This window comes from Neomonachus schauinslandi, chromosome 4 (assembly GCF_002201575.2).
Source record: "Neomonachus schauinslandi chromosome 4, ASM220157v2, whole genome shotgun sequence".
In the NCBI taxonomy this organism is placed as follows: domain Eukaryota; kingdom Metazoa; phylum Chordata; class Mammalia; order Carnivora; family Phocidae; genus Neomonachus; species Neomonachus schauinslandi.
The window spans coordinates 17,986,938-18,005,114 of NC_058406.1; the positions used below are offsets into that span (position 1 = coordinate 17,986,938).

The 18,177-nt window shown below is 39.1% G+C and overlaps 1 protein-coding gene across 1 annotated transcript in view; it reads left to right on the top strand.

Annotated features, from left to right (window-relative positions):
- Positions 1-18,177, top strand: part of CLIC4 (chloride intracellular channel 4) — a 73,775-nt gene that overhangs the window by 31,603 nt on the left and 23,995 nt on the right. Inside the window, exons 2-3 of the mRNA XM_044914438.1 lie at positions 5,707-5,816; positions 16,629-16,754. Coding sequence (XP_044770373.1) covers positions 5,707-5,816; positions 16,629-16,754 — 236 coding nt within the window. The remainder of the gene's footprint in view (positions 1-5,706; positions 5,817-16,628; positions 16,755-18,177) is intronic.

Below are 18,177 nucleotides of genomic sequence, written 5' to 3' on the forward strand. Positions count from 1 at the left end.
GGAAAAGCTCTGAAGAAATGAATAATAGAAACCAGATGACTTTGCCCATTTATCATGTTGTTTTGAGACTTTTTAGGGTAATCTAAATCAAAGCAAGCCATTTTGTGTATTCAGACAGCCAAGTTAGATAGAATCCACACTAAAGGTAAATGAAGCCTTAAAAATTTTTTTTTTTTAAAGATTTTATTTATTTATTTGACAGAGAAAGAACACAAGTAGGCAGAGCGGCAGGCAGAGAGAGAGGGAGAAGCAGGCTCCCCACTGAGCAGGGAGCCCAATGCGGGGCTTGATCTCAGGACCCTGGGATCATGACCTGAGTCGAAGGCAGACACTTAACCGACTGAGCCACCCAGGCGCCCCGAAACCTTAAAGTTTTTAAGTTTATTCTTTTAGCAGCATGTTGTAGGCATTCCCTAGAAAATGTGTCAAGGAAAATAATTTAATGGTCAGGAGCACATTTTTACCTTCAGATCCCAGGCTTGTCTTTCTTACCCTAGTCACCATCACCCCCACCCCCAGTCCCTTAAACCCAAAGAAATAGAGAGGAATGAAGTTCAAGCTCACCTTCTTGGGTGTTTAAAAATGACTATTCTAGCAACTGATTAAACTAGATTTTCTAAGTGGGCCCTTCCTTAACCTTGAATTAGTAAAACATTAAAACATTTATGGCATCTACCACTGACCCCTATTCAGCAATGTAGGAGTTAATCTGGCAGTTTCTGATTAAATACTGGTATTAGGCAATTGAGGGATTACAACAGGGGCCTGGAGGGAGAAGGGTGAGGAATAATGAGTGTGTAAGAGAAACCCCACATAGCAAGTTAAACAAAAGTACCCCTTTTATAAGAACAAATCTAAAGGAATAGGAAGATTCATCCTTTATCTGGAAATTGGTGGTTATTTCTGTGTCATTGGGATTCTTCAAGTTTTTGCTTTATTTGAGTTTTCTAATTTTGGGGAAAACATTATGGGCATGTATGTTTTTTGTATAATATGAAATCATAATATTAGAACTATATTTCCCAAGTTAAAATCTTTTCTAGTATGTGTATATTTATACTTGTAATTTGTGCCTATATATTTAAAACAGCTTTATTGAGATATGATTCATATATCATACAATGCATCCATTTAAAGTGTGCAGTTCAGTGGTTTTTAGTATATTCACAAAGTTGTACAGCCATCACCACAATCCAATTTTAGAACATTTTTAGTGCTCCAGAAAAAAATCACTGTACTCATTAGCAGTCATTCCTCAACCCTTCTTCCTTCCTGCCCCACAAAAGCCCTAGGTAGGTAACTACTAATCTACTTTCTGTCTCTATGGATTTGCCTATTTTGGACATTTCATATAAATGGAATCATATACTCTGTGTTGTTTTTTTGTGACTGGCTCCTTTTTTTTTTAAGATTTATTTATTTATTTATTTGACAGAGAGACACAGTGAGAGAAGGAACACAAGCAGAGGGAGTGGAAGAGGGAGAAGCAGGCCTCCCGCCGAGCAGGGAGCATGATGCGGGGCTCGATCCCAGGACCGTGGGATCATGACCTGAGCCGAAGGCAGACGCTTAACGACTGAGCCACCCAGGCGCCCCGTGACTGGCTCCTTTCATTTAGCATAATTTTTCAAAATTCATCCGACTTCTAGCATATATCAAGATACCTCATTGCTTTTTATTGTTGAATACTATTCCACTGTATGGATATACCACATTTTCTACATTTTCAATTTTGCTTTCTAAATTTAGTACTTCTGAGAGACTTCCGCTTCTGGGAAGGCAGAGTAGAGGAGTTTCTTGGGTTTTTTTGCCCTGATCTATCCCAGACTCAGAGCTAGAGGAGCTGGCAGCTGGAAACACCAACAGGTGCAGACAACGCTCTAAGAGAAGTCCACTCTTGCTAGCCAGAGGACCAGGAAAGGGGCAGCCGAGGCTTAAGACAGAAGCCTCAGGCAATAGCTGCTCTACTTCAAACACCACAGGGAAAAACTGACCATACTCTTACCCGTGCCAGCAAAGACCACGTGGTTAGTCCAGACTTCCACCCTCTGGCGGTGGTCTGTAATTAACAGATCCTTTATTGATTGGCACTGGGTGGTCTTCAGTGGTTTGCAGTTACAAACGGTGCTTCAGTGTTCCTCTCTCTTGTGTCTTTGGGCATCTGTATAAAAGTTTCTACAGAATAAATTTATACATAGGAAATTGTTGGATGAATAGCATAAATGAAGCCTTCAAAAATAACTGTTAGATGGATGACCTCAGTATATGGAAATATATAGGAAGTGTGGTATTTTCAGTCTACTTTTTCTCTGTGCAGAGTGGGTCGTTTCTGTTCTTTCTTCCAGTTCAGGGATTCTTTCCTCTGTTCCTTCCATTTGGCAGTTTGGCTGTTGAGCTCAAAGTCTGAGCTTTTTTTTTTTTGTTATTTTATTTTTTAGTTATAAAATTTCCTTCTGGTTCTTCTTTACATATTCTGTTTCTTTGCTGAGGCTTTCTATGTTTTCACTTGTTTCAAGCTGTTCATAATTGCTCACTGAAGCACTTTTATCATGGCTGCTTTAAAATCTTTGTCAGTAGATTCTAACAGCTCTGTCATCCTGATGGCAACATTATTGATTGCCTTTTTTCATTCAGTTTCATATGGCTCTCAGTATGACAAGTGAGTTTTGGTCGAAACTTGGACATTTTCATATTGTGTTATGCGACTCTGGATCTTGTTTAAGCTTTGTTTGAACTTCTCTAACACTCAAATAAGACTTCTCTGACGCTGCTCTGGAGGAGGGTGGGAGGGGAGAAGGGCAACGACACTGCCTTGTTGCAGCCACACAGAGAATGAGCAGCTACAGTGGCCTCCGGATACCCCTGGGGCGGCTCCTCATTTCTGCTAGGCGGGGCTGGGGGTTCCAGTTCCCTGTGTAGTCTCCGCTGATATCACCTCTAGTTGATCGTGAGCGTCCTGACTACTGTATACTGGGCCTCCTCTGACTCCCCCCCCCCCCCCCCCCCCGCCCCCCGCCCTGAGCAGGGAGGGATAGGGCCTCCTTTTCCTGGCTGGCAGGGTAGAAAGCCCTGGCTCTCTCCTTGGCCTTTTTGGACACCATTCTGGCAGGCACATTATAGCCTCTGGAGGGTTGATTGCATTAAATTGAGAATAAAATAATGTAGATCATAAAAAAGTTGTATATCGTGTGATCACATTTTTAAAAGAGAAAAGTAGTATGTACACAGAAAATAAAAATCTAGAAGATTAAGCAACTAGCGAATGGTTCAAAGGTAAGGGAACTCTGACCTGCAGTGTTTCAGTTTTTAATTACTTTTAAAATAATGAGTGCACTGTTAGAAGCAGTAAAAAGCAAAGTTGTTTTTTTTTTTTAAGGTATACTTTTCTTAGACGCTATGGTTAGATATACCTATGTGTTAATTTTTGTTATAATAAAAAACTGGGTGTAGAATAAAGGTATCCTGATTTTCAGTGTGTAATGCTTTCCACTATACCGGAACATCCTCCTCAGTGGATTGTACCAGTAGGTTATGTTCAGTGTAGTTCATATTGAAGAGCATGCTTTTGATCCTTTACCTTGAATGGAATTTTACTGAAATGTTGAAATGGAACTTTATTATTACAACGTGCATTAAAAGAGGAAGTTTTTGACTTATGACTTCTAGAGATCCGAATTTTTCCAGGTCCACTACACTTGATGAAAACATTATCTGGTTATTAGCTCCCAATCTTCTCATGCTATTAAAAGTTCAGAGAAACTTGTACTTGGCAATGTTTGTTATTTGAATTGTCATGAGTTTTGGGAGTAACTAAAATAGCAGTTCTTCAGATCTATCTTGAAGATTACACATACTTTTATTTGTGTGTGCATAAAAGAATAGTTTAATAGGGAGTATGAGATGTGTACCAAACTTTACTGCTTTTTCAGTAAGTCTGAAATTTGGTATACGTTTTCTTGTTGTTATATTTCTGCTGCTAAGCATGTTAATACCGGGAGGGGAAAGCAAAAACAAGAATGATAGTAAGATTTGAGTATCTAAGGCCACAACCTTGTGTAAAAATATTAATCATCAGGCTATATAGAAAGATGTATCTTAACTTTTTATTATCTGTGGTAAATTCACTTACATGTTATCAGCGTTCTATAGGTGTTGCGATGGCCAGCATCTTCAAAAAAGCAACTTTGAGTACCGGTTTGTTACATTGTATCATAGGATGACTTAATACTGTGAACTGACTTGTACTTTGAAGAAGGACTATCATCCTGACCTTCCCACACCAGTGTCTCTCCACGTGTTGAGCAGATAGATGTTCTGCTTTGTGATCTCCTTGGGTGCCTATAACAAAATGAGGATTCCTGGGCCCTACCTAGGAATTCTTCTGAATCAGAATCTCTGGATATAAGGCCCAGAAATCCTCATTTAAAATGTTTATTTAGGTTATTAATCACATTAAAGTTAAAGAACTAGGCCTTCTTTAGAAAGTCAAGTTTTGTGCAAGTTGCAGTACTAGAAATTAATACGATTCACTCTGGCTACAATTCTGTGTATGTTTTGTTTCTGATAAAGAACGATTTAAAAAGCAAAAAACGAGTTCAGTTTGCTGAACTCATGCTGTCTGATTAGGGTAGGGTTCTGGAATCCTCTTAACCAACTGAGCCACCCAGGCACCCTGGAATCCTCTTTTTATGCCCATTTATTTTGTTAGTTGTGTTATGTTTAATCAGGTAACTGCTTTTATTTATTTATTTTTTTACTCCACCCTATTTCCCCATTAGTTTAGGAATTAGTAACATTACTAATGTAGCATCTTACTGAAATGGCTTCTGAATATTTTGAGAGTTACTTTAGGATAATAAACAACTTGAGCCATGCGTCTCTGAATGAGCTGTTGAAAGTTATTTCTGGCTTTCTCCACCGACTTTGTGGTGAAGAAGGCTGTGTTGCTCCCTAGCAAGTGTCAGAATGTTCTCTTCCAGCATGCTGGCTTTCTTGCCCCCACTCCTGTTCTTTGCTTCCTCTGTCCCTCCTTTGTGAACTGGGGGCATACCTGACAGGAGTAAAGATTTGTCTCACCCTGATTTCTAGGAAAATTCTACCTCATCATTGAGCTCAGGGAGGTCGTCAGCTGCTCCATTCATATTAAGTAGGATTACAGATAGCTTTTATAAAGATACCTTGTTATTTTCTTGCTCCTTGAAAGAATGTGTACAGGATATGGGATTTTCATAATGAATATTTTTTTAAATGAGTGGGGGTTGGGGATTATTTAACTCTTTGGAGATAGACACACCTGCAGGTTTCCCCCTTTATGTTGCTTTATAAAGAATACTGTCTCATAGAACAAGAAATTACTTAATATTTAATAAAATTAAAAGCAAATAAAAAAAATTCAGTGGAATTAGTCACATTTTAAGCACTCATTAGCCATATGTCACAAATGACTACTGTATTTCGACAGTGGTAATACAGATCATTTCTACCATTGCAGAAAGTTCTGTAGGACAGTGCTGTAGTAGACTAGCCATTTTTAAGAAGAGAGGGGGGCAAATGAAAGCAGAGTAAGAGACCTGAGTTTCCACCCTTCCTTCTACAATGCAACTCTTGCTGTTTCCTTGAATCCTTGATTATAAATCAGAAATCGGTCTATCGTTTTAAGTATCACCACTTTGACCCTGTTCTTCAATGTTGATTTCTCTTTCCCAGGCTGGCAGTGATGGTGAAAGCATAGGAAACTGCCCCTTTTCCCAGAGGCTCTTCATGATTCTTTGGCTCAAAGGAGTTGTATTTAGTGTCACAACCGTGGATCTGAAGAGGTAAGACTTTGTTGCAGTTTGAAATCAACTTAAGTTGAGTATATACTGTTTTCAGTTTGAATCTCTCCCCATTCGTCACTTTGCATGCGTATGTTCTCTAAAGGAAATAAATATATTTATTAAATTTCAGCTGATTTGTGGACAAATTTAACTTGTATAAGTATTATGGATAACTCACAGTGTCAATAAATTGCATTTACTGGCCACTCAGTATTTTTAAGAACTTACTGTATGTTTACCTTTAATTTCAAGAGCAGCACCAGGAGCTAAATTTTAGTGTGGATGCAGGGACATTTTTGACTTTCCAGTGTAAATGTGGAGCTATGAAGAACTTTCTAAGCCGACAACTTCTTGGTTTAAAATGTACTAAACACGTGGTGTATGTAATCTGGATCCTTAAAAACAAGAGTGAGATTTTAGGAGGATGAATACTGCTGTGGTCTATTTCATTTATTCTACTTTTCAGGGAATAATAGGCATTTTTTGTAATACGATTTTAACCATATTTGGTTAAATATAATTGTAAAATAAGAGGGATTATCCGTGGCCCTGTGATTGTTCTTGCTAGTTGAAGAGTGTTTCTAACTTTCTCTCCATAGACCAAAGTGGAGAGGGCTGAGAAGAGCCCTGATAAATAGTAAGCTCCTTTGACTCAGGAGCTTCTGTTTTTCCTTAGCAAACAGGTTTGAGGTGAAGAACATTCATACTTAGGGAAAAAGAAGAGACTTAAATCAAGGGTTAAGAACAGTTACACTAACAGAAAATTTAGGATTGGGCAGTGGAAATGTATGCCTCTTGACACAAAGGCGACAACATGGTTTGTTGCTTATTTTTTAAGCATGTCAGTCACGAACAGTGTCCAGGAAAAACTGGACGGGCTGTCACATGATGGGTGGCAGAATTTATGTGTGTTATCTCTCCCGGCATCACCAAGTGAGAGTTATATGGGAGCTGTCATTCCGTTCCCAGTTCTCGGCTGGCATTCCCTGGTTCTGTCAGTTCCTTAAACTCTCTTCTTTACTTACTGCTAGTGCACTTATTTGAGATTTTAGAGACTTAAGGTTTATTTATTGAAAATAAGCTGTGAAGTCTTCCAGGAACCCTTTTAGTTATGTATATGAATGCAGAGGTAAACCTCTGGGGATAGTGAGAGTTCAAACTGCAGGCTCTTTCAAAGATACACCTACCTCATTTTGGACAGAGCTGCCATAAGAATGAAATAATTCATGCGGTTACCCTTCTATTACTGGGTTTTTTTTTTTCCTACATGCACTCAAAAAGGAAGTTTCTCAATGTAACTTCTAAAAATAGACCATGCTACCAGGCACACACCCTGTGTCTTAAAATACACGGATTTCTCCTATTCCATTTTTGGCTTTGAGCGAGTGAGTTGACTGCCACGCTTCGAGAAAGCCTTCTTTGAGCAGCTTGACACAGTGCTTGATTGTGGTCCATACAGTGATAGTGCCGTGAACGAGGGGGATCTGGTTCAGGAAAGGAAGTGAACTCAGAATGGCTGTTTCGCTTTTCCTGTACAAGCTCCTGAAGATATTATTTCTGTAAGTTGGTTGATATTTGAGGACTTGTATATGTTTAAGAGTAGTATGCCCTACATGTAAAAAGTGACACATGGGAGGCAGCATGAAAGATTCAGGGCTTCCTAATTAGTCAGTGTTACCATCCAAAGAAGATGTCTGTCTATTTTCTAGGGCTTTGTGTAAAATCAACAGAGAGCACTTAAAATTGGAGCCAATATTAGTTTTCTTTAGAAATCTTAGGTCTACGGTACATCTAAAACGTGCTTCTCGAGGGCCATTAAAGGTGCAGAAGTAGTACATGATAATGAATCCCCTCCACCCCCAGGCCCTGGTCATCAGCTTCCCCCTCACAGATACCACTGCATTTGGGTTTGGTCTTTATCCTTCCGGACCTTTTCTATGAATTTAGACACTTACAGTCTTGACTAAGATTTCAAGAGAGTGAACATGGGCTCAAAAAACCATTGAAAGATAAAGTTGTCACGGAGGAGTAAAACACTCCGTAGTAAAAAGTACTTTTTATAATCTTAACTTTAAAACTTTAGGTATGACTGTTTTTATAAAACTGTGGGGGAGAAAATGCCTCTAGTGCTTATTTTCTTGCTTTTCCTGGTAATTGCTAATTCCTTGCTGAAGAGGACTGATCGCAGAACCAACTGGTGGAGAGCAATAAGACTCGATTGTGAGCTATTTAGAGGCCCACTCTGTGCTCTGAGGAAATTATTGTTACATGACATTTCATCCATAAGAACAAGCTGGTTTCTAGTTCTGGCATCTTGTGACACGTTCTCTTTGAATCTCAGTTGGTGTTAATGACTATGCTGGTGGTGTTCATGTGCCCCTGTGAGGCTTGGAACAGTCTCCCATTGCCTGCCTGCCTTAATGCTGTGGTGGGAGTCATTTCTAAACCTCATTTTCTGTTCATGCTGCAGTTGTATTATGGAACTGGTAGATTAAAAAAAAAAAAAGTGCCCAGGCTTCAGAAGGAATTTTGGCTTACATCAACCACCATTTAAGCAAAATCTTCAGGTAAATCTAAATGAAAATATTAAAATTTGGGGCATATTTAAAGATGTTATCACATGTCATTAAATGGGGAGCAGTGGAGTAGGGAAAGAGACCTGGTTCTGTGTGGAGAGAGCCCTGTCACTTGTTTCCCTAGGACATTGGGCAAGACGCCTCATCTTTGGAGGTCAGTTACCTCGTTTTTAAATTCACAAAAAAGGAAAGAAAACATTAACATTTCTTCTTCATTGTCTACTATGTGCTAAACACTGTTCGAGGTACTTTTTTACTACTCATCAAACCATTTTCCGACCTTTTGTTGAATAGAATTCATTGTTTTATGTCATACTTCCTGGCTGACAGGTTTTGGCAGTGATGAAAATCTTTGAAGACTTCTGCTACCTTCATTATGCCTAGAAATTTCTAAATCAGTGATCAGCATCTTTAGAGCACAGATAAGCCTGAGAGGCAGGCAAAAGGAAGAGAAAGAAGAAAGTGTGACAACAGTCATTCCCCCCCTGCCCCCCGTCTTTCTCTTTGTCTCTATTTCTCTACCCCCCCCCCCCACACCCACCCATCCCTGAGACGCTGACTTGGATATAGCTGAGTGTCACATACTTGTTAGGTAAGCTTTTCTAGTTTTGAGAAGTGATAACTTTAAGAAATTAGTTTTTTATTGTAAAAGCAGTGATACCTGCTATATTATCACTGAATAAAATCCCTCCTCCGTGGTGTTCTCTGAGAAAATAAATAAATTGGAGAAGACCGCTTTTCAAAAATCTGGGAAATGGGGCGCCTGGATGGCTCAGTCATTAAGCCTCTGCCTTTGGCTCAGGTCATGATCCCAGGGTCCTGGGATTGAGCCCCACATTGGGCTCCCTGCTCGGCGGGAAGCCTGCTTCTCCCTCTCCCACTCCCCCTGCTTGTGTTCCTACTCTTGCTGTCTCTGTCTCTGTCATATAAATAAATAAAATCTTAAAAAAAAAAAAATCTGGGAAATGTATGCTTCCATTTTCCCATTTCCTCAAACGCTAAAACTTCCTCATCCTTTGCATTGTCACAGATGGTTTCCTTCTGCTTCACATGTCAACATACCATTTGTGAGGTATTGTGTAAGACTCACTTAATAACAGCATAAAGTTTTGGAAGCTTATTATGATAGTTTAAACTTTAACAATTTTGTAACCATTTAACATGGAGCCATGGAGCCATAAAATCTTAAAAGTCCTTTATAAACTCAGAACAAAATCTGATTTCTAAATAGATTCTTCAGCTAATTTGCTTTCCTTATCATGTCTCTGTGGTTCCATCCTTCTGAAAACTGTCTTCAGCAAGCTGAGAGATCAGTTTGGTTTCCAGGTGGTGACAGCGGTGTGAATGACACATACAGAGAGACTGAATGGAATGGAACAGGCCAGCCTTGCAGAGAAACCCTCCATTTCCTGCTGTTGGCCAGCCAGGAGAGTACAGACTCCCTTCTTTCCCTTTGTGAGGTTGACTTGAGCTATATGAAGCCCTTGTTACCCCTGCAGATCAAGATATGTGTCTCGTAAACACATTCTGAATCACGCGGACGCCCCGTGTATGTGTGTGTTTTGAGGGTGAGGGGACAGATACACGGAGAGAGACAGACAGACATGGACAGGCATAGAGAGAGCATGCCTCACGGCCACATCCTTACAGGCTTTTTCAAAATGATTTCGAAGATGATAGATCCTGTTGAGGTTACTAAGAGCTGAATTAGAAAAACATTATTGGTGAATGTTTTTCTAAACCTATCAGTGTAAACTCTAAATTGTGTTAAGAAAATCTCTTAAGAATTATAGAAGTTGTATTTGAAACCTTTTGGTGGGTGCTGTTTTGTTTTAACATGATTGCTCTGCAAATTGACATTAAAGTAGACAAAGGTTTAGCAGTATACCACATCATGAAAATAAAATCCTTTAACTGGTTGAATTGGGACACATAGACAGATGCTTAGTAACTGGGACCTTGGTGTATATGTTTTGGTGAATCCATGATTCATTCATTCAGTTGGTGACTTTAGTCAGAATATGGCAAACCTAGTGAAGAATAAGTAATAGGAGTAAAGTATTCTGAAACAAAGGATTTTTGGTGTTACATTTTTTTTTTCATACTTGCCATAGAGTGTCCAATATTCTCTTGATTTGTGTGGATGAATTTTATGCCTTGAAAATCAGTACCTTCAAAAATAAATCAATTAAAAATAGAAGTTCTAGGGGCACCTGGGTGGTTCAGTCTGTTGAGCATCTGACTCTTAGTTTTGGCTCAGGTCATGATCTCAGTCTTGTGAGCTTGAGCCCAGTATGAAGCCCATGTGGGACTCCATGCTAAGCAGACTTGAGATTATCTCTCCCATTCCCCACCCCCCCCCACCATGTACACATACACACACTCTTTTTCTCTCTCAAATAAATAAATAAATAAAATCTTTAAAAAAAATATAAGTTCGGGTGCCTGGGTGGCTCAGTCATTAAGCGTCTGCCTTCGGCTTAGGTCATGGTCCCAGGGTCCTGGGATCGAGCCCTACATTGGGCTCTCTGCTCAGCGGGAAGCCTGCTTCTCCCTCTCCCACTCCCCCTGCTTGTGTTCCCTCTTTCGCTTTGTCTGTCAAATAAATATCTTTTAAAATATATATATATAAGTTCTGCATAGTATTTTTTCCCTCCATTTAGTGGAGTCAGCTAGTTACAAAATAGGTCATCTTTAAGACCCAGCTCCAGGGTCCTATGGCTATACTGTACTCCTTTTATAAGAAGCAGCTGGAGCTGAGCCACCAGCCCAGTGTTCTCCAGTTGTTGCAAGTGTACTGAATTAAACTTTAATTGAAGTTAAGCCACTTAAGTTGCTTAAAGTATTAGGTCCCATGAGGTTCCTCCTAGGCCTCCTTTCCCTGTCTTTTGTATTAGTTTGTTTCTCTTTATTTCCTTTCCTTCAACCAGAAGCAAAAGAATCTTTTTTCATCTACTCTGACAAAAAATAAATAAAGACTACTCAGATAAGTAACATCAAAAATAAGAAAACCCCCAAACATTGAAGAGTATTTGTGCTCTTATCTCATGGCATGAATTATATACACTTTGCTTTTTCTAGGTGTCACTTAAGGAAATGAGTTTGAATGACTCATTGAGTATTTATTGAAGGGCTTTTATGAAATAAACCAAAGATGTCCTGACAGTTTTAGCCATTGCCTGCCTGTTCAGTTTCATTTCTGCCCTACTGCACTTTCTGAAATGTTAAGTTTCTATGCAGCATCTGTAAAATGAGCCTTTGTGGGTCAAACAAAACACCTGAGGCCTTAGGAGTGCCAGGTGAGATTCTGCTTGGCTGATGACTCGATAGATACAGCTTAAGTCACCTCAGTGCTTGCAACTTGAACATTTATTTTGAAGTTGCATCCAAGTTTCTTCTGGGATCTACTTTCACTTGGAGTAAGGACCCAGCATGGTTGCCCTTCATCTCAACACTTAATTCTAGAACACAGTTTCATCACCTTTGCTTTTTAAAAATCGATACAGCTTTTTAGTAGAAACAAAATGGAATATTCACTAGTCACTGATATTAGTAGAAAATTGGTAATCATATGCTTGGTTTCACTTTACTTATATAAGACTTTTTTTTTTTTAAGATTTTATTTATTTATTTGAGAGAGAGAGTGAGAGAGAAAGCACGAGATGGGGGAGTGTCTGAGGGAGAAGCAGACTCCCTGCTGAGCAGAGAGCCCAGTGTGGGACTTGATCCTGGGACTCCGGGATCATGACCCGAGCTGAAGGCAGACACTTAACTGACTGAGCCACCCAGGCACCCAATTTACAAGCCTCTGTTAATCAGATTTCTTATTACCAGTCAGTTAATGCTAGATAACCAGTTTTGAACCATCAGACCTCAAGTAGAGTTTAAAACTGCCAGTCTCATCTCCTGCATAATGCTTTGTTAATGTGATCCTGAAAGCAGGCGTGGATCTCATTCGCACACTTTGGTTTAGCTCATGTTCACACGCCTTATTTGATCTTCACAGGCAAAGCAGGTCTTATATCGCAGCACAGAGCAGGAAATCCGAAGAGGTTGTGATTTCCTTTGTCACATAGCTGGTGGATGGCAGAACTATCCAATTTGGGACTTTAACCAGGTCCTTTTTATTCAGTCTTTGGCTCTTTCTTCTCTACCATGTCAACTCTATCCCTCCCCATTTTTATTTGGAGAGCTAAAAGCTGTCATAATTTATTATAGAATAGCTGTTACTTATTTTGCTGCTCTCCCCCCATGGGTTATTGTAAAGCGTCTATCCTTTCTTCCCCTTTAATAACTCTACCTTGTTCATGAAAAAATTATTTGTAAAACATACAGATGTATGTTATTATAACCGTACATTTAGGCATTAATGGACTGTTAGTCATAAAAATGTTGATGGGTATGTTTTATAACTTTGGAATGAGAAAAGTCTTATTTATTTTTTTTAAGATTTATTTATTAGAGAGAGTGACAGTGGCGGGGGGAGGGCCAGAGAGAGAGAATCTCCAGCAGACTGCCCACTGAGCTCGGAGCCTGACGCGAGGCTCCATCCCATGACCCGAGTCATGACCAGAGCTGAAACCAAGAATCGGATGCTTAACCAACTGAGCCACCCAGGTGCCCCCTCCCCCTCTAACTTTAAAATGTTAAAACTTGAAAATATATGCACCCTGAACTGTTAGGGTTTCTGGACCCTTGGTTATGTACAAGGTCTTCGTGAGTTGAGGAAATAAAGTGTAACTGGGAACATCTGTGAGCTGTGAGTGGGAACGTGAGGGGGACTTGAAGACCAAAGATGGCACGGTCTGGGACCTGTTGGACTTGTTAGTGATCAAAGAACAGGTGGTCAGGGTGAGAAGTAAAAAGGACTAACCAAACAAACCAAAGAAATGAAACCTAGAAACAGACTAGTTCTGACCTGGAGTCGAGTACTTACATGAGTTCCAAGAGTCTCATGTGTACATCACTGTTTAAATACACGTGGATCTGGAAGATTTACTCAGCTTTCATGTTTTCCCGTCATTTTGTGCTCAACTTTACCTTCTCAGACAAAGTCTGCTCAGGAAAGGAATCAGAATTGAACATCAAATCAGATTTTGACTTTTAAAAGTCCTCTGTTAGAGCTTAGGTTCTTTTTTTTTTTTTTTTTTTTTTTTTTTTTTTAAAGATTTTATTTATTTATTTGAGAGAGAGAGAATGAGAGAGAGCACATGAGAGGGGGGAGGGTCAGAGGGAGAAGCAGACTCCCTGCCGAGCAGGGAGCCCGATGCGGGACTCGATCCAGGGACTCCAGGATCATGACCTGAGCCGAAGGCAGTCGCTTAACCAACTGAGCCACCCAGGCGCCCAGAGCTTAGGTTCTTAATACAAGTTGATAGAAAACATGTCTTATTTTTCTTTGGTTTGGGAGGGAGATGGGCTCTAGAGCTTGGGGGGGGGTCTGAGCTAGAAAATTTGGAATGATCAGATAATTAATAAGCCTTTGTATTTTTGGAATGTAGTCATAGATGAAACACTTTCCAAACCTGAATGGAGTGGAGGGAGAAAAAAAGGGAGAGGGACCCTGAAGGAATATGTGTAAGACCAGGGAAAATTGATAAGCTGGGACGAGTAGAGATTTTGAGGTACACTCTATTTTAAAAAATTCTTTTCAGTGACCAAGTATTTCATCTTCATGATACACTTAGAGATATCCTTTGTTCAAATTCTGTGCATTTATGTTAGGGAATGAAGGAAGGGCTATAATAATAGGTAGGGGAAAAGTTCTTTGAAGCAATTTTATAGTGCTTTTTTTAAGTTTTAAGTTTTTTAAAGTTTTATCTTTTTAATTATTGAAAGTTTTCAAACATACACAAGAATAGAATAAACTTCCCCCTAACTTCAACTCCGTTATTGAGATTTTACCCATTTGCTTTGTCCCTTTTTTTCTTCTTTTTATCCCTCCTGGTATGTTTTAAAGCAAATCCCGGGAATGCTGTCATTTCAACCCTCCATACTTCACTGTATATCTCCAAACAGTACTTACATTTTCTTACCCAACCACCCTGCCATTATCATGTCTAGTCCCCAGCATATGATCCGATCTCCCCAGTTATCTCCAAAATATCTTTTTTTCTTTGCCTGGTTTGTTCAAATCACGATCCAAACAAATTCTACTCATTATATGTGGTTGTTATGTCTCTTAAATTTTTCTTAATCTACAACAGTCCCTTCCAGCCGCCATTTTTGCCTTTTTTCCCCTCATGCCATTGACTAGAAATCCATTCTGTTGAACTGTAGAGTGTCCCGAATTCTGTATTTGGCTGATTGCTTCTTTGTGGTATCATTTAACTTTGTCCTGCATCTCCTCAAGTTTCTTGTAAATGAACTTTTTGGTCTCAGAACTCCTTTATACTCTTAAATTATTGAGGACCTCAAAGAGCTTTCAGTTATGTGGGTTATATCTATCAACTTTACTGTATTAGAAATTAAAGTTGAGAAATTAAAACATATTTACTAGTTAGAACAATCGTGAACCTATTATTTGTTATCACAGAAATATGTTTTTGATTAAAACTATATTTTCCAAAACAAAATTAGTTAGAAGAGTGGTGTTGTTTTACATTTTGGTACATCTCATATGTCTGTCTTAATAGAAGACAGATTCTCATGTTTGTTTCTGTATACAACACTTCGTAATACCACACAAGTAGCCTATGGAGAACTCTACTATACAGGCATGAGAGAATGAGGGTGGAAAAAGTAAGTGATGTCTTAGTATTATGAGAATGGTTTTGACTTCATGGACCGACCACGCAGTGAAAGGGTCCCCTAGATCATACTTTGAGACACAGCTGCCTTAAGAGGCTTGATTCTAGATTCAGGTTAAACTTCTTTGGTAAGAATATTTCATAGATGGTGATGTATGCTTTGTATTTTATCATTAGGATATACGCTATCTGGTCATTATTATTGATCCTAGGATTCACTGATGGGCTTAGGTAAGCCATTTTGCTTTTTAACAGAGTGGTATCAACGTTCCATGCTATTAGTAGTTGTAAGTATCCACTTTCACCATCTTTATCACTGTTCTGTGTATTTTCAGTTTTTCCTAATTAATAGGAGAGAGATGTCATCATAGTTTACACTTGAATTTCTTTGGTAATTTTTTTTTTTTTTTTTTTTATTTTTTTGTTAATTTTTTTTTTTTTTTTTTTTACATTTTTCTGTGTGTTCATTTATCTATTGTGTATCAATTTCTTTTGGCTCCTATCTGTTTGACTTGTTGATGGCTTTTTAATGAATTTGGACAAAATTCTTAATCTAATATGTATTTGAGCCTTTCTTATTCACTGTAATATTTTGCCCTTTCTGTGTTGTGTCTTACCTTTGGTTATGCTCTGTTTTATATACTGAAGTCATTTTGACTGGTGATCTTTTTCCTTGTTGAGTGTGGACTTCTAGGAAAATGGAAAATTGGTAGCAGCTGAATTTGGAATCTCATGGTTAGGACTGTAGGAATCAGCGGCTCTTATTCCTTATTTAAAAAAAAAAAAAGAGGAAGACCTAGAGAAGTTATGGTTTATTCATCTTTACACAATGAGTTGGTGCTAGAGTTGAGACTAGAGACTGTTTCCTTTCAATTCTACCACCATTTCTAATAAGCACTTCAGGTGAATTTGGAATAAGAATGGGGGACTTTGTCTTTTGGTTAGAATCAGAGATTCCTGATTTTTTTATCATGAATTTTGTGCTTTGTAAAGGTTTGCTTCTCCATAGAATAGTATTGCAACTGTTTAAATAGTGGAAAAAAATACTACTTCTTTCTTTCTTTCTTTCTTTCTTTCTTTTCTTTTCTTTTCTTTCTTTTCTTTCTTTCTTTTCTTTCTTTCTTTCCTTTCTTTCTTTCCTTTCCTTTCCCCTTTCCTTTCCTTTCCTTTCCTCTTTCCTTTTCTTTTCTTTTTTTCTTTTCTTTCTTTTCTCTTCTCTTTTCTTTCTTTTCTTCAGTGCGAGCTGGAACAGGCTCCATGCCCAGCATGGAGCCCGATGTGGGGCTCGATTCACAACCCTGAGATCATGACCTGAGCTGAAATCAAGAGTCAGATGCTTAACTGACCGAGCCACCTTGGCGCCCCCCAAAATACTAATTCTTACTCATTTTTATATATGTAAACATTTAAAACCACTCGGAGTATTTAAAGTATTGTTGCCTTCCCAGAGTTAAAAATGATCCAATTTTGACTGTTTTGCCTAACAGGAAGCCTGCAGACCTGCAGAACTTGGCTCCTGGGACCCACCCACCATTTATAACTTTCAACAATGAAGTCAAAACGGATGTAAATAAGATTGAAGAATTTCTTGAAGAAGTCTTATGCCCTCCCAAGTGAGTATCAAGGAAAATATGCATGAAAATATTGCTATCTCTTTAAAGCTTGGTCTTTTCTGGCCTTTAAAGATCTTTCTCTGGATGATACTGGAGTTAAATTCACTCAGCATTAAGTTGCAGTGATTAGGGCTTCTCTTCATTCATTATAATTAATGCTATAATTATTGCTACACAGATGTCAGAACTGCCTTCTGGCTAGGCCAATAAGCATAGGTAGGAATGTGATTAAGCTATAGAGTATACATTGAAAGTAGGTTTGGGACGTGGGCGCTAGGTTAGGAAAGACTGATTATTTGAGGGGAATTGGTCCCAAACTGAGAGAGAAGTTTAGGGAAGAGAAGGGATAAGGAGAGACAGGTTCAGACTGAACCCAGCCAGAATCTCTAAGCAGGTTGCTGGGGGGTTTCTTATCAGGCCATTTTAAAGGTAATTGTGGGAAGCTCTCACCCAAGGGAATTGACTTTTTAGACTGTGTCCCTGGGATTCAGTTTTTCTTTATGTATTTCTCTGAAGTGTTCTAGATTCCCAGGTCCTGCACATTAGTCCACATAGTTAACGATTTTAAGGTACTCAACTATTTCCAATAACGTGAGGTACAGGTGAGGGATAGATGGACTATAATGACAGTTACCTGAATTGCAAATGTGCAGTTTTGCATCATACTGTAATCTTGGAATAGGTTCAATGCGTTTCGGATTGCTTTAGGCTTTTCTGGCTTCATTATCCTGAAAACGGAAATGTTTTTCTTCTGGCCCAAGCCTTTCTTGCTAGTTGACTTGACTTTTACTCTCCATATCCAGATAAATTTCCCAGGAGTGGGATTATTGGGTCAGAGAGTTCTAAAATAATCGGTTACTCAGAGTTCACTCATTCATTTGTTCTACAGTTACTAGGCAACAAAGCCTTACGAATAAGGTAGTGAATAAAACATCATTCCTGGGGCGCCTGGGTGGCTCAGTCGTTAAGCGTCTGCCTTAGGCTCGGGTCATGATCCCGGGGTCCTGGGATCGAGCCCCTCATCGGGCTCCCTGCTCAGCGGGAGGCCTGCTTCTCCCTCTCCCACTCCCGCCTGCTGTGTTCCCTTTCTCACTGTGTCTCTCGCTGTCAAAAAAAAAAAAAAAAAAAAAAAAATCTTTAAAAAACATCATTCCTATCCTCAGGAAACACAGTCCAGTATGGATGGAGAGGTCGTGGTGGTGGTGAGGGAAAGTGAGTGGAACCAGGAAAGGCTTTAAAAAAGAGAGAACACTTGGACTCAGCTTTAATTTACAAAAAGTGGCATCTCATAAGTGAATGAAAGAACGATGGGCATTCCGGGCTTTCTTCAACTGCAGGAACAATTGTAATTATTCCTTCTTGCTTTTTTTCTCAGAGGTAATGGACATGAAGATAATGGTAGAACTAATATCAAAATATTCTG